General features: G+C 57.0%; 2 protein-coding genes across 2 annotated transcripts in view; one reads left to right on the forward strand and one right to left on the reverse strand.

The window, feature by feature from the left end:
• Positions 1 to 12,267, forward strand: FOXP3 (forkhead box P3). The gene is made up of 10 exons (XM_085535715.1): positions 1 to 102; positions 208 to 298; positions 388 to 508; positions 861 to 936; positions 5,061 to 5,129; positions 5,218 to 5,329; positions 5,427 to 5,491; positions 7,292 to 7,393; positions 10,126 to 10,247; positions 12,072 to 12,267. Exons 2-10 carry the CDS (start codon positions 271 to 273, stop codon positions 12,109 to 12,111), a joined length of 735 nt encoding a protein of 244 aa, XP_085391841.1. The 5' UTR covers positions 1 to 102; positions 208 to 270; the 3' UTR covers positions 12,112 to 12,267.
• The window catches only part of LOC146751052 (coiled-coil domain-containing protein 22-like), an 18,385-nt gene continuing 13,484 nt past the window's right edge, over positions 12,219 to 17,119 (reverse strand). The window contains exons 4-7 of the mRNA XM_085535714.1: positions 16,955 to 17,050; positions 14,956 to 15,015; positions 14,469 to 14,543; positions 12,219 to 12,496 (exon numbers count right to left, since the gene is read on the reverse strand). Coding sequence (XP_085391840.1) covers positions 12,383 to 12,496; positions 14,469 to 14,543; positions 14,956 to 15,015; positions 16,955 to 17,050 — 345 coding nt within the window. The 3' untranslated portion in view covers positions 12,219 to 12,382. The remainder of the gene's footprint in view (positions 12,497 to 14,468; positions 14,544 to 14,955; positions 15,016 to 16,954; positions 17,051 to 17,119) is intronic.

Here is a 17,119-nt window from a genome sequence, read left to right on the forward strand (position 1 = left end):
CCCCCCCCCCCCAATATAAAAAGACTCCGCCGCCCCCCCCGCCCCCCCCAGGACCGGCCCACAGTGTTGACCCACAGCGAGGGCCCCCCCCGGCGCACTCAGGTAAGGGAGCTTTCATATCTATATGCTTTATAATTAACGGGGGGGGGGTCCTCAAATTCAAGACCCCCCCCCCCCCCATTTCTACCCGCCCCCCCACTCCCAAAGGTGCCCCCCGAAGGTGCTTTGTGCCCCCCCCTCCTGCACGTCCACCACCCCGGGGTGCTGGTGATGAGGACGAGGCTCCCCCCAACACATGGTAAACCCCCCCCCCTCAAATTATGTCTCCCCCATATTAAACAAGGGGGTCCCGTCCCCCCCCCCCCCATATAAAAACCCCCCTTTCAGGTCTCCCCAACTACGAATGGAGCCCCAAAGACCCCCCAGGACGTGAAAGAGGAGCCCCTTCATCCCCCCCCCCTTGTACAGGGGGAGACCCCCCCCTCAGTGCTGCCCCACAGCCCCCCAGGTGAGGAACAGACCCCAAATGGGGGGGGGGGGGGGGGCACAGACAGACCCCTTTTGGGGGGGGGGGGTCACAAACAGACCCCAATTGGGAGGGGGGGGGTCACAAACAGACCCCATTTGGGGGGGGGGTCACAAACAGACCCAAATTGGGAGGGGGGGGGGCACAAACAGACCCCATTTGGGGAGGGGGGGGGGTCACAAACAGACCCCATTTGTGAGGGGGGGGGGGTGTCACAAACAGACCCCATTTGAAGGGGGGGGTCACAAACAGACCCCATTTGGGAGGGGGGGTCACAGACCCCATTTGGGGGGGGTCCCATTAAGGTGATATTTGGGGTCCCCCCCCATTGCAGACCCCCCCGCTGTGAGCTGGGGGAGGTGGCGCAGTGTCTGCGGCAACTGGAGCGGATCCAGGAGCTGGAGCAGCAGGTGAGCACAGCCCTAAAGCCTCAACGTGACCCTAAACCTGACCCTAAATGTCACCCAAAATCCTAAACCTGACCCTAAACCTGACCCTAAATGTGACCCTAAGGCCTCAACCTGACCTTAAACCTGACCCTAAATGTGACCCTAAACCTGACCCTGACCCTAAACCTGACCCTAAAGCCTAAATCCAACCCTAAACCTGACCCTAAATCCTAAACCTGATCCTAAATGTGACCCTAAATACTAAACCTGACCCTAAACCTGACCCTAAACCTGACCCTGACCCTAAACCTGACCCTAAATGTGACCCTAAAGCCTAAACCTGACCCTAAACCTGACCCTAAATGTGACCCTAAATACTAAACCTGACCCTAAACCTGACCCTAAATGTGACCCTAAAGCCTCAACCTGACCCTAAACGTGACCCTAAACCTGACCCTGACCCTAAATCTGACCCTAAATGTCACCCTAAAGCCTCAACCTGACCCTAAAGCCTAAATCCAACCCTAAACCTGACCCTAAACCTGACCCTAAACCTGACCCTAAATGCTAAACCTGACCCTAAAGCCTAAATCCAACCCTAAACCTGACCCTAAACCTGACCCTAAAGCCTAAATCCAACCATAAACCTGACCCTGACCCTAAACCCTAAATCCAGCCCTAAACCTGACCTTAAATCCAACCCTAAACCCTAAACCTGACCCTAAAGCCTAAACCTGACCCTAAAGCCTAAATCCAACCCTAAACCTGATCCTAAGCCTGACCCTAAATGTGATCCTAAACCTGATCCTAAACCTGACCCTAAAGCCTAAATCCAACCCTAAACCTGATCCTAAACCTGACCCTGGCCCTAAACCAGACCCTAAACCCAAACCTGATCCTAAACCCAACCCTAAACCTGACCCTAAACCTGACACTAAGTCCTAAACCTGACCCTAAAGCCTAAATCCAACCCTAAACCTGACCCTGACCCTAAACCCTAAATCTAACCCTAAACCCATCTCAAAAACTGACCCTAAATCCTAAATCCAACCCAAAATCTGACCAAAATTTAACCCGAAACCTGATCCTAAACCCTAAATCCAACCCTAAACCTGATCCTGACCCTAAAGCCTAAATCCAGCCCTAAACCTGACCTTAAATCCAACCCTAAACCCTAAACCTGGCCCTAAATCCTAAACCTGACCCTAAACCAGACCCTAAACCCTAAATCCAACCCTAAATCTGACCTTAAGGTCTAAGACCAACCCTAAACCTGACCCTAAATCCTTAACCCAACCCTAAACGTGACCCTAAATCCTTAACCCAACCCTAAACTGGACCCTAAATCCAACCCTAAACCTGACCTTAAATCCTAAATCCAACCCGAAACCTGACCCTGACCCTGACCCTAAACCCAACCCTAAACCTGACCCTAAAACTGACCCTAAAGCCTAAATCCAACCCTAAACCTGATCCTAAACATGACCCTGGCCCTAAACCAGACCCTAAACCCAAACCTGATCCTAAACCCAACCCTAAACCTGACCCTAAACCTGACCCTAAAGCCTAAATCCAACGCTAAACCTGACCCTGACCCTAAACCCTAAATCTAACCCTAAACCCATCTCAAAAACTGACCCTAAAGCCTAAATCCAGCCCTAAACCTGACCCTAAATCCTAAACCTGACCCTAAACCAGACCCTAAACCCAAAATCCAACCCTAAATCTGACCTTAAGGCCTAAGTCCAACCCTAAACCTGACCCTAAATCCTAAACCCAACCCTAAACTGGACCCAAAATCCAACCCTAAACCTGACCTTAAATCCTAAATCCAACCCGAAACCTGACCCTGACCCTGACCCTAAAGCCTAAACCTGACCCTAAACCTGACCCTAAAGCCTAAATCCAACCCTAAACCTGACCCTAAATGTGACCCTAAATCCTAAACCTGACCCTAAAGCCTAAATCCAACCCTAAACCTGACCCTAAACCTGACCCTAAAGCCTAAATCCAACCCTAAACCTGATCCTAAGCCTGACCCTAAACGTGATCCTAAACCTGATCCTAAACCTGACCCTAAAGCCTAAATCCAACCCTAAACCTGATCCTAAACATGACCCTGGCCCTAAACCAGACCCTAAACCCAAACCTGATCCTAAACCCAACCCTACACCTGACCCTAAACCTGACACTAAGTCCTAAACCTGACCCTAAACCCTAAATCCAACCCTAAACCTGACCCTAAACCTGACCCTAAAGCCTAAATCCAACCCTAAACCTGATCCTAAACCTGACCCTGGCCCTAAACCAGACCCTAAACCCAAACCTGATCCTAAACCCTAAAGCCTAAACCTGACCCTAAACCTGACCCTGTCCCTAAACCCTAAATCTAACCCTAAACCCGTCTCAAAAACTGACCCTAAATCCTAAATCCAACCCAAAATCTGACCTAAATTTAACCCGATACCTGACCCTAAAGCCTAAATCCAGCCCTAAACCTGACCTTAAATCCAACCCTAAACCCTAAACCTGACCCTAAAGCCTAAACCTGACCCTAAAGCCTAAATCCAACCCTAAACCTGATCCTAAGCCTGACCCTAAACGTGATCCTAAACCTGATCCTAAACCTGACCCTAAAGCCTAAATCCAACCATAAACCTGATCCTAAACCTGACCCTAAAGCCTAAATCCAACCATAAACCTGATCCTAAACCTGACCCTGGCCCTAAACCAGACCCTAAACCCAAACCTGATCCTAAACCCAACCCTAAACCTGACCCTAAACCTGACCCTAAGTCCTAAACCTGACCCTAAAGCCTAAATCCAACCCTAAACCTGACCCTAAACCTGACACTAAGTCCTAAACCTGACCCTAAAGCCTAAATCCAACCCTAAACCTGACCCTGACCCTAAACCCTAAATCTAACCCTAAACCCACCTCAAAAACTGACCCTAAATCCTAAATCCAACCCAAAATCTGACCTAAATTTAACCGGAAACCTGATCCTAAACCCTAAATCCAACCCTAAACCTGATCCTGACCCTAAAGCCTAAATCCAGCCCTAAACCTGACCTTAAATCCAACCCTAAACCCTAAACCTGGCCCTAAATCCTAAACCTGACCCTAAACCAGACCCTAAACCCTAAATCCAACCTTAAATCTGACCTTAAGGCCTAAGTCCAACCCTAAAACTGACCCTAAATCCTAAACCCAACCATGAACTGGACCCTAAATCCAACCCTAAACCTGACCTTAAATCCTAAATCCAACCCGAAACCTGACCCTGACCCTGACCCTAAACCCAACCCTAAACCTGACCCTAAAACTGACCCTAAAGCCTAAACCTGACCCTAAACCTGACCCTAAAGCCTAAATTCAACCCTAAACCTGACCCTAAACCTGACCCTAAAGCCTAAATTCAACCCTAAACCTGACCCTAAACCTGACCCTAAACCTGACCCTAAAGCCTAAACCTGACCCTAAAGCCTAAATCCAACCCTAAACCTGATCCTAAACCTGACCCTGGCCCTAAACCAGACCCTAAACCCAAACCTGATCCTAAACCCAACCCTACACCTGACCCTAAACCTGACACTAAGTCCTAAACCTGACCCTAAAGCCTAAATCCAACCCTAAACCTGACCCTGACCCTAAAGCCAAAAACTGACCCTAAACCCTAAATCCAACCCTATACCTGACCTTAAATCCTAAATCCAACCCGAAACCTGACCCTGACCCTAAACTCAACCCTAAAACTGACCCTAAAGCCTAAACCTGACCCTAAACACTAAACCCAACCCTAAACCTGACCCTAAACCTGACCCTAAAGCCTAAATCCAACCCTAAACCTGACCCTAAAACTGACCCTAAACCCTAAACACAACCCTAAACCTGACCCTAAACCCTAAATCCAACCCTAAACCTGACCCTAAAACTGACCCTAAAGCCTAAACCCAACCCTAAACCTGACCCTAAACCCTAAACCCTAAACCCAACCCTAAACCTGACCCTAAAACTGACCCTAAGCCCAACCCTAAACCTGAACCTGACCCTAAACCCTAAACCCAACCATAACCCTAATCCCAAACCCTAAACCCCAACCCCCCCTCACCCCACACACCCTATAACATCCCCCCCCCATAAGCTGGCCCGGGAGCGGCACCGCTTGGGGTTACTGCAGGCCCAGCTCATCCGGAGACCCCCCCCCAATATGGTAAGGAGATAAAGGGGCGGGGGGGGGCACCCCAAAACAGGGACCCCCAAATCCCCTTTATCTTGATGCCCCCCCCCCACCCTATAAGGCCCCCCAAGGGAAAAGCCAAACCTCCATATGGGGGGAAGACCCCGAGCCCCCCCCCAGCCTGCCCCCCCCCCAACCGGAGCATCTTTGGGATCACGGTGGGATCTGCTCAGGTAAGAGAACAGTGGGATTAGGAACTTTGGGGGGGGGGGGTCCCTAAAATTGGGGAGGGGTCAATTCTGATTGACCCCCCCCCCCCCAAACTAAAAGAACTGGAGTATTATCGGCTCAGCACCACCCGCCCCCCCTATACCTACGCCATGCTCATCCGATGGGTGAGTGACCCCCCCCCAAATCCTATAATGACCCCCCCAAATCCTATAATGACCCCCCCTAAATCCTATAATGACCCCCCCCAAATCCTATAATGACCCCCCCCAAATCCTATAATGACCCCCCCCAATCCTATAATGACCCCCCCATAAATCCTATAATGATCCCCCCAAATCCTATAATGACCCCCCCCAAATCCTATAATGACCCTCCCCTAAATCCTATAATGACCCCCCCAAATCCTATAATGACCCCCCCAAATCCTATAATGAACCCCCCCAAATCCTATAATGACCCCCCCCAATCCTATAATGAACCCCCCCAAATCCTATAATGACCCCCCCAAATCCTATAATGACCCCCCCCAATCCTATAATGACCCCCCCCTAAATCCTATAATGACCCCCCCAAATCCTATAATGACCCCCCCCAAATCCTATAATGACCCCCCTAAATCCTATAATGAACCCCCCCAATCCTATAATGACCCCCCCCAATCCTATAATGACCCCCCCATAAATCCTATAATGACCCCCCCAAATCCTATAATGACCCCCCCCAAATCCTATAATGAACCCCCCCCAAATCCTACAATGACCCCCCCAAATCCTATAATGAACCCCCCCAAATCCTATAATGACCCCCCCAAATCCTATAATGAACCCCCCCAATCCTATAATGACCCCCCCCCAAATCCTATAATGACCCCCCCAAATCCTATAATGACCCCCCCAAATCCTATAATGACCCCCCCCAATCCTATAATGACCCCCCCCTAAATCCTATAATGACCCCCCCCCAAATCCTATAATGACCCCCCCAAATCCTATAATGAACCCCCCCCAAATCCTATAATGACCCCCCCAAATCCTATAATGACCCCCCCAAATCCTATAATGACCCCCCTTCAAATCCTATAATGACCACCCCAAATCCTATAATGAACCCCCCCAAATCCTATAATGACCCCCCCCCAAATCCTATAATGACCCCCCCCAAATCCTATAATGACCCCCCCCAAATCCTATAATGACCCCCCCCCAAATCCTATAATGAATCCCCCAAATCCTATAATAACCCCCCCCAAATCCTATAATGACCCCCCCAAATCCTATAATGACCCCCCCCAAATCCTATAATGACCCCCCCCAAATCCTATAATGACCCCCCCCTAAATCCTATAATGACCCCCTCCCAAATCCTATAATGACCCCCCCAAATCCTATAATGACCCCCCCCAAATCCTATAATGACCCCCCCCTAAATCCTATAATGACCCCCCCCAAATCCTATAATGACCCCCCCCTAAATCCTATAATGACCCCCCCCTAAATCCTATAATGACCCCCCCAAATCCTATAATGACCCCCCCCAAATCCTATAATGACCCCCCCAAATCCTATAATGACCCCCCCCTAAATCCTATAATGACCCCCACCCCAAATTGTCCCTCAAATCCCCTCTGTGCCCCCCCCCCATTAATGACCCAACCCCCCTAATCCCCTCCGTGCCCCCCCAGATCCCCCATTAATGACCCCCCTACCCCCCAAATTGCCACCAAATCCCCTCTGTGCCCCCCCCTCCATTAATAACCCAAATCTCCTCTGTGCCCCCCCCCATTAATGACCCAACCCCCCCCAAATCCCCTCTGTGTCCCCCCCAGACCCTCCATTAACGACCCCAACCCCCCCAAACTGCCCCCAAATCTCCTCTGTGCCCCCCCATTAATTAATGACCCCAACCCCCCAAATCCCCTCCGTGCCCCCCCCTCCCCTCCATTAACGCCCCCCCCCCCAATTCAGGCCATCCTGGAGTCCCCCCAGCGGCAGCGCACCCTGGGGGAGATCTACCATTGGTTCAGCCGGATGTTCGGGTACTTCCGCCATAACACCGCCACGTGGAAGGTGGGGACCCCCCCCAAAAAGACCCCGACCCCCCTCTAAGACCCCAACCCAACCCTAAGACAACAACCCCCCACCCCAAGAACCCAAAACCCCCCATTAAGACCCCAAGTCGACCCTCCCCAAGACCCCCCAACCACTCCCCAAAACCCCAAACCCCCCCAAGACCCCAAACCCCCCCAAGACCCCAACCCCCCCCCCTTAAGACCCCAAGTCCCCCCCCATGACCCCCAACCCCCCCCAATACCCTAATCCCCCCCCAAGACCCCAACCCCCCGCCCCAAGAACCCAACCCCCCCCTTAAGACCCCAAGTCCCCCCCTCAAGACCCCAAACCCCCTAAGACCCCCCAACCCCTCCCCAAGACCCCCAACCCTTCCCCAAGACCCCAACCCTCCCCAAGACAACAACCCCCCCCCAAGACCCCCAACCCCTCCCCTAGACCCCAACCCCCCCCTAAGACCCCAACTCCCCCCACAAGACCCTAACCCCCCGCCCTAAGACCCCAAACCCCCCAAGACCCCAAACCCCCCCCAAGACCCGAACCCCCCGCCCCAAGAACCCAAAACCCCCCCCTTAAGACCCCAAGTCCCCCCACCACCATGACCCCAACCCCCCCCCAAGACCCCCAAACCCCCCCCAATACCCTAATCCCCCCCAAGACCCCAAACCTTCCCCCCAAGACCCCAAACCTTCCCCCCAAGAACCCAACCCCCCCCCCTTAAGATCCCAAGTCCCCCCCCATGACCTCCAACCCCCCCCAATACCCTAATCCCCCCCCAAGACCCCAAACCCCCGCCCCAAGAACCCAACCCCCCCCCTTAAGACCCCAAGTCCCCCCCTCAAGACCCCAAACCCCCTAAGACCCCCCAACCCCTCCCCAAGACCCCCAACCCTTCCCCAAGACCCCAACCCTCCCCAAGACAACAACCCCCCCCCAAGACCCCCAACCCCTCCCCTAGACCCCAACCCCCCCCAAGACCCCAAAACACCCCACAAGACCCTAACCCCCCGCCCTAAGACCCCAAACCCCCCAAGACCCCCAACACAACCCTAAGACCCCCAATCCCCCCCCAAGACCACAAACCCGCCCCCAAGACCCCAAACCCCCTAAGACCCCAACCCCCTGCCCCAAGAACCCAACCCCCCAACTTAAGACCCCAAGTCCCCACCCCATGATCCCAACCCCCCCCCCAAACCCCCCAACCCCCCCCATTACCCTAATCCCCCAAGACCCCCAACCCCCCGAAGACCCACAACCCCCCCCCAAGACCCCCAAACCCCCCAATACCCTAATTCCCCCGCAAGACCCCCAACCCCACCCCAAGACCCAACCCCCCCCCTTTAAGACCCCAAGTCCCCCCTCACATGACCCCAACGCCCCCCCAAGACCCCCAAACCCCTCAAGACCCCAACCCTAAGACCCCAAACCCCCCAAGACCCCAACCCAACCCTAAGACCCCAAACACCCCCAAGATCCCAAACCCCCCAAGACCTCCAACCCAACCCTAAGACCCCAAACCCCCCCAAGACCCCAAACCCACCAAGACCCCCAACCCAACCCTAAGACCCCCAACCCCTCCCCAAGACCCCAAAGCCCCCAAGACCCCAAACCCCCCCCTTAAGACCCCAAGTCCCCCCCCATGACCTCCAACCCCCCCCAATACCCTAATCCCACCCCAAGACCCCAAACCCCCCAAGACCCCAACCCCCCGCCCCAAGAACCCCCCCCCTTAAGACCCCAAGTCCCCCCCCACATGACCCCAATGCCCCCCCAAGACCCCCAACCCCCCCAATACCCTAATCCCCCCCAAGACCCCAATCCCCCCCCAAGATCTCAAACCCCCCAAGACCCCAAACCCAACCCTAAGACACCCAATCCCCCCCCCAAGACTCCAACCCCCCCCCTTCACTCCCCACCACGAGACTCCAGACCCCCCCTAAGACACCAACCCCCTCCCCAAGGCCCCAACCCCCCACCCAAGACCCTAACCCCCCACCCCAAGAACCCAAGACCTCCCCATTAAGACCACAAGTCCCCCCCCATGACCCCAACCCCCCCCAAGACCCCAAACCCCCCAAGACCCCCCACCCAACCCTGACCCCCAATCCCCCCCCAAGACCCCACCCCCCCCTTCACTCCCCCCCCACGAGACCCCAGACCCTCCCTAAGACCCCAAACCCCCCCAAGACCCCAAAACCCCCAAGACCCCCAACCCAACCCTAAGACCCCCAATCCTTCCCCCAAGACCCCAAACCCCTCCCTTCCCTCCCCACACCGCCCCGAGACCCCATATCCTCCCCTTCACTCCCCCACCACGAGACCCCAACCCCCCCCCTTCCCTCCCCCCCAACGAGACCCCACTCCCACCCCTTCCCCCCCCCCCCCCCAAAAGGACAAAAGACCCCAAGAACCCCCCCGTCCCCCCCAGATCCATCATCTCACAGAGCTGGGAGCCCTAAATCCTATATAGGACATTGGGATGGGGGGCGAGGGGGGGTTGGGACCCTAAAATCTCTTCTTATGATCCCTGTCCCCCCTAAACCCCACCATAAGGGGGGGGGGGGGGGGACAGACACGACCCCTCCCATAGCCCCCCCCCCTTCCCATATAGTGAATGTGGGAAACCCCACTCAAAGCACCTTGGGGGTGGATGGGGGGAGTGTAGGGGGGGAAGGAAATTGGGACCCCCCCCCCTAAACCCCTTATATTTTTGGGGTGCCCCCCCCCCATAGAACGCCGTCCGGCACAACCTGAGCCTACACAAGTGCTTTGTGCGGGTGGAGAACGTCCGCGGGGCCGTATGGACGGTGGATGAGGCCGAGTTCAGGAGGAAGAGGGGACAACGCTACCCCAGGTAACCCCAAATACCCCCCCAGCACCCCATAAAGCCCCCCCAGACCATCAAATAATGGGGGCTCCTCAATGCCCCCCAATCCCCCCACCCTTAAACCCCACAATTACCCTGATGCTGGGACCTCGAGTGCTTTCTGCCCCCCCCAGCACCCCATAAAGCCCCCCCAGGCCCCCCCCAAATAATGGGGGCTCCTCAGTGCCCCCCATTCCCACCCTTAAACCCCACAATTACCCTGATGCTGGGACCCACAACCCCCCCCCCAGCAACCCAAAAAGCCCCCCAGCACCCCAATATCCCCCCCAGCACCCCAATATCCCCCCCAGCACCCCATAAAGCCCCCCCAGACCCCCCCCAAATAATGGGGGCTCCTCAGTGCCCCCCATTCCCACCCTTAAACCCCACAATTACCCTGATGCTGAGACCCCCAACACCTCCCAGCACCCAATATCCCCTCCAGACCCTTAAATCCCCCCCCCAAATAATGGGGGCTCCTCAATGCCCCCCAATCCCACCATTAAACCCCACAATTACCCTGATGCTGAGACCCCCAACCCCACCCAGCACCCCAAATGCCCCCCAGCACCCCAATATCCCCCCAGCACCCCATAAAGCCCCCCAGCACCCCAATATCCCCCCCTGCACCCCATAGAGCCCCCCCAGCACCCCATAAAGCCCCCCCAGACCCCAGAATCCCCCCCCCCCAAATAATGGGGGCTCCTCAATGCCCCCCATTCCCACCCTTAAACCCCACAATTACCCTGATGCTGGGACCCCCAACCCCCCCAGCACCCCATAAAGCCCCCCCAGCACCCCAATATCCCCCCCAGCACCCCAATATCCCCCCCAGACCATATAAAGGCCCCCCAGCACCCCAATATCTCCCCAGCACCCCAATATCCCCCCAGCACCCAATATCCCCCCCAGCACCCCAATATCCCCCCCAGCACCCCATAAAGCCCCCCAGCACCCCAAATACCCCCTCAGCACCCCAATATCCCCCTCAGCACCCCATAAAGCCCGCCCAGACCCCCCCCAAATAATGGGGGCTTCTCAATGGCCCCCAATCCCACCCTTAAACCTCACAATTACCCTGATGCTGGGACCCCCAACCCCCCCAGCACCCCAATATCCCCCCAGCACCCCATAAAGCCCCCCCAGACCCCAAATCCCCCCCCCCAAATAATGGGGGCTCCTCAATGCTCCCCAGTCCCACCCTGAAACCCCACAATTACCCTGATGCTGAGACCCCCAACCCCCCCCCAGCACCCCAATATCCCCCCCAGACCCCAAATATCCCCCCCAGCACCCCATAAAGCCAACCCAGACCCCCCCCAAATAATGGGGCTCCTCAATGCCCCCCAATCCCACCCTTAAACCCCACAATTACCCTGATGCTGGGACCCCCAGCCCCCCCCAGCACCCCAATATCCCCCCAGCACCCCAATATCCCCCTAGCACCCCATAAAGCCCCCCAGCACCCCAATATCCCCCCAGCACCCCATAAAGCCCCCCAGCACCCCAATATCCCCCCCTGCACCCCATAGAGCCCCCCCAGCACCCCATAAAGCCTCCCCAGACCCCAGAATCCCCCCCCCCAAAATAATGGGGGCTCCTCAATGCCCCCCAATCCCACCCTTAAACCCCACAATTACCCTGATGCTGGGACCCACAACCCCCCCCAGCAACCCAAAAAGCCCCCCAGCACCCCAATATCCCCCCCAGCACCCCAATATCCCCCTCAACACCCCATAAACCCCCCCCAGACCCTCAAATCCCCCCCCCCAATATAACAGGGTCTCCTTAATGACCCCCATTCACCCACAGGGACTGTGACCTCAAGTGTTTTCTACCCCCACGCAGCTGAGAAGACCCCAAACCCCCCCCCCAAAAAAGAGGAAGGTGGGGGGCTTCAAAAGAGGGGGGGGGGCACAGATTGCTCCCCCCTCCCCAATTAGAACACAACCCCCCCCATAACCAACCAACCCTGCACGAGCTTTTATTAACACCCCATAGAGATCAATGTCCATCTTCAGCCATGGCTTCATTTGGAGGGGGGTCTCCATTATATTGGGGGGGGGGGGATACAGGGGGATATATGGGGGGGGTCCTATGGTTTAATGGGGGGGGGGTTGGGGTCAGACGTTGCGGATGCGGGCGGCCAACACGGCATTCTCCTCCTTTAGAGCCCTGCAGTCATTTAGGATGCGGTCCAGGCTGGCGGGGGGCTGCGAGCTCAGCTCACCCTCGATCTTAAAATGGGGGGGGGCACATAAATGAGGGGGGGGGGAGCACATAAATGAGGGGGGGGCAGCACATAAATGAGGGGGGGGTCCTATTAAATCTGCCCCCTCCTACACTCCCACCTGATGGGATCCTGTGTGTTCCCCTTAGACCCCTCCCCATCCCCATTAGACCCCTCCCCATCCCCCTTAGACCCCTATTAGACCCCTCCCACCTTAGACCCCAAGACCCCTCCCCTTAAAGCCCTCCCCTTTAGACCCCTCCCCTCCTAGACCCCTCCCCCTTAGACCCCTCCCACCTTAGACCCCCAAGACCCCTCCCCCTCAGACCCCTCCCCTTTAGACCCCTCCCCCTTATACCCCTCCTCCCTTGACCCCTCCCCCCTTGACCCCTCCCCACCTAGACCCCTCCCCCCAAGACCCCCCACCCCCCCCCCGATCCCCCACTTAGACCCCTCCCTTTTAGACCCCTCCCCTCTTAGACCCCCCCCTTGACCCCTCCCCCCTAGACCTTTCCCTTTTAGACTCCTCCCCTGCTTAGACCCTTCCCCAACTAAACCTCTCCCCCCCTAGACCCCTCCCCTTTAGACCCCTCCCCTTATTCCCCTCCCCTCTAGACCCCTCCTTTTTAACCCCCCCCCTCCCCTCCTAGATCCCTCCTCCCCTTCGACCCCTCCCCCTGTAGACCTCCCCCTTAGACCCCTCCCCCTTTATACCCCTCCCCCCAAGACCCCACACCCCCCTGATCCCCCACTTAGACCCCTCCCTTTTAGACCCCTCCCCTCTTAGACCCCCCCTTGAGACCCTTCCCCTTATTCCCCTCCCCCCCAGACACCTCCTTTTCAGACCCCTCCCCCCTCCCCTCCTAGACCCCTCCTCCCCTTCGACCCCTCCCCCTATAGCCCCCCCCTTATACCACCCTCCCCTCCCCCCTAGACCCCTCCCCCTTTATACCCCTCCCCACCTAGACCCCTCCCCCCAAGACCCCACACCCCTGTGATCCCCCACTTAGACCCCTCCCTTTTAGACCCCTCCCCTCTTAGACCCCCCCCTTGATCCCTCCCCCCTTAGATCCCTCCCTTTTAGACTCCTTCCCCACTTAGACCCCTCCCCAACTAAACTCCTCCCCCTCTCGACCCCTCCCCTTATTCCCCTCCCCCCTAGTCCCCTTCTTTTTAGACCGCCCCCTCCCCTCCTAGACCCCTCCTCCCCTTTGACCCCTCCCCCTGTAGACCCCCCCTTAGACCCCTCCCCCCTTAGACCCCTCCCCCCAAGACCCCCCACCCCCCTGATCCCCCACTTAGACCCCTCCCTTTTAGACTCCTTCCCCACTTAGACCCCTCCCCAACTAAACTCCTCCCCCTCTCGACCCCTCCCCTTATTCCCCTCCCCCCTAGACCCCTTCTTTTTAGACCGCCCCCTCCCCTCCTAGACCCCTCCTCCCCTTTGACCCCTCCCCCTGTAGACCCCCCCCTTAGACCCCTCCCCCCTTAGACCCCTCCCCCCAAGACCCCCCACCCCCCTGATCCCCCACTTAGACCCCTCCCTTTTAGACCCCTCCCCTCTTAGACCCCCCCTTGAGACCCTTCCCCTTATTCCCCTCGCCCCAAGACCCCTCCTTTTCAGACCCCTCCCCCCTCCCCTCCTAGACCCCTCCTCCCCTTCGACCCCTCCCCCCATAGACCCCCCCAAAGACCCCTCCCCCTTTATACCCCTCCCCACCTAGACCCCTCCCCCCAAGACCCCACACCCCCCTGATCCTCCACTTAGACCCCTCCCTTTTAGACCCCTCCCCCTCGATCCCCCCCTTCGACCCCTCCCCTTCGACCCCTTCCCCCCCCCCCCGACACCTCCCCCCATTCAAACCCTCCCTCCCCATCCACCCCCCGCTCCCTCCCACTTCAACACCCCCCCCCCCCAGACCCCTCCCCCCCATTCTACCCCTCCCCTTAGACCCCTCCCCAGCCCCCCCCCCCTCAACCTGCTCCTCCAGGTCCCGTATCTCCCTCTGGATGGTCCCGGTGTCCTCAATGGTTTGGATGAGCTGAGCACAGTTCTGGGAATAGGGAGGGGGGGGGGGGGGGCAACACAAAAATATTGGTGTGAACAGACCCCCCCCCACCCCACTTTATCATCATCCTTCCTACATTGAGCACCCCCAATTCCAGCTCTACACACCCCCCCACAAAGCAGAACCCCCCCCCCACAAAGAAGACCCCCCCCCACAAAGCAGATCCCCCCCCCCCAAAGCAGAATCCCCCCCCCACAAAGTGGATCTCCCCTCCCCCAAAGCAGATCTCCCCCACTCCCCCCCCCACAAAGGGGATCTCCCCCCCCCACCAAGCACATCTGCCCCCCACCCCCCCCCACCCACAAAGCAGATCTCCCCCCCCCCCAAGCAAATCCATCCCCCCCCCCCCCAATAGCAGATGCCCCCCACCCCCCAAAGCAGCCCCCCCCCCCATTACCTCATGCAGTGCTGCCAGGTACTTGTAAGCCTTCCTCACCACCTCATCCCTCTTGGCATCCTGGGGAGGGGGCACCATTTGGGGTTGGGGTCCCCGAGTCCCATTTCAATGGGTTTTGGGGTTCCGTGGGTCCCATTTTGGGGGCGGGGGGGGGTCTATCCATGGTAGATTTCAGGACACCCCTAAACCCCTTTAGAACCCCCCAAACCCCCTTCAGGACACCCCAAAACCTCTTCAGAATCCCCCAAAACCCCTTTAGGACCCCCAAACCCCCTTAAGAACCCCCAAAACCTCTTCAGGACCCCCATAATCCCTTCAGGACCACAAAACCCCTTTAAGACCCCCCCAAACCCCTTCCAGACCCCCCAAAAGCCCTTCAGGACCCCAAAACCCCTTCAGGACCCCCAAAACCCCCTTTAGAACTCCCCAAACCCCCTTCAGGACCCCCAAACCCACATTAGAACCCCCCAAGGCCCCCTTCAGGACCTCTCAAACCCCCTTCAAACCCCCTTCAGGACCCCAAAACCCCTTCAGGACCCCTGAAACCTAATTCAGAACCCCCCAAAACCCCTTTAGGACCCCAAAACCCCCATCAGAAGCCCCAAAACATCTTCAGGACCTCCATAACCCCTTCAGGACCCCAAAACCCCTTTAAGACCCCCAAAACCCCTTCCGGACCCCCCAAAAGCCCTTCAGGACCCCCCATAACCCCTTCAGGACCCCCAAATCCCCCTTTAGAATACCCCAAGACCCCCTTCAGGACCCCCCTAAACCCCCTTCAAATCCCCTTCAGGACCCCAAAACCCCTTCAGGACCCCTGAAACCTAATTCAGAACCCCCAAAACCCCTTTCAGGACCCCAAAACCCCTTTCAGGACCCCAAAACCCCTTTAGGACCCCCAAAACCCCTTCAGAACCCCCCAAAAACACCTTTAGGACCCCCCAAACCCCTTTAGAACCCCCCAAAACCCCCTCTAGGACCCCCCAAATTCCCTTCAAGACCCCCAAAACCCCTTTAGGACCCCCCAAAACCCCCATCAGGACCCCCAACCTCTTTCAAGACCCCCCAAACCCCTTTCAGGACCCCAAAACCCCCTTCAGAACCCCCAAAACCCCTTTCAGGACCCCAAAAGCCCTTTAGGACCCCCAAAACCCCTTCAGAACCCCCCAGAAACACCTTTAGGACCCCCAAAACCCCTTCAGGACTTCTGAAACCTAATTCAGAACCCCCCAAAACCCCCTTTAGGATCCCCCAAACCCCTTTCAGGACCCCATAACCCCCTTCAGGACCCCCAAAACCCCTTTAGGACCCCCCAAAATCCCTTCAAGACCCCCAAAACCCCTTTAGGACCCCCCAAACCCCTTTCAGGACCCCCAACCTCTTTCAAGACCCCCCAAACCCCTTTCAGGACCCCAAAACCCCTTTCAGGACCCCTGAAACCCCCTTCAGAACCCCCAAAACCCCTTTCAGGACCCCAAAAGCCCTTTAGGACCCCCAAAACCCCTTCAGAACCCCCCAAAAACACCTTTAGGACCCCCCAAACCCCATCAGGACACCCAAAATCCCTTCAGGACCCCTAAAACCTAATTCAGAACCCCCCAAAACCCCCTTTAGGATCCCCCAAACCCCTTTCAGGACCCCCCAAAACCCCTTCAGGACCCCTGAAACCTAATTCAGAACCCCCTTCAGGACCCCCAAAACCCCTTTAGGACCCCCCAAGACCCCCATCAGGACCCCCAACTTCTTTCAAGACCCCCAAAACCTCTTCAAGATCCCCCCCAAACCCCTTCAGAACCCCCCAAACCCTTTTAGGACCCTCAAAACCTCTTTAGGACCCCCCAAACCCCCTTTAGAACTCCCCAAACCCCCTTCAAGACCCCCAAACCCACATTAGAACCCCCCAAGACCCCCTCAGGACCCCTCAAACCCCCTTCAAGACCCCCAAACCCCTTTCAGGACCCCCAAAACCCCCTTTAGGACCCCCAGGACCCCCCCATACCTTGAACAGCAGCTCATCGGTGACGCTGAAGGTCCGCTCCAGTTTCCCCACCAGCCCATTGATCTCCTTCTGTAGGGCACGAGTGTCTACCAAGATCTGGGGGGGGGGAAATAGGGGGGAAACCCCATTAACACCCTCCAACCCCAAACCCACCCTAAAACCCCC

This window comes from Coturnix japonica, unplaced genomic scaffold (genome assembly GCF_054131305.1).
Source record: "Coturnix japonica strain WE unplaced genomic scaffold, WE-NBRP24 Scf160, whole genome shotgun sequence".
Taxonomy (NCBI): Eukaryota; Metazoa; Chordata; class Aves; order Galliformes; family Phasianidae; genus Coturnix; species Coturnix japonica.

Coding starts and splice junctions, on each gene's coding strand:
- FOXP3 (XM_085535715.1), top strand. CDS start 271: ATGAGGACGAGGCTCCCCCCAACACATG. Junction 509..860: donor GCTGCCCCACAGCCCCCCAG/GTGAGGAACAGA, acceptor CCCCCATTGCAG/ACCCCCCCGCTGTGAGCTGG. Junction 5,130..5,217: donor GGAGACCCCCCCCCAATATG/GTAAGGAGATAA, acceptor CCACCCTATAAG/GCCCCCCAAGGGAAAAGCCA.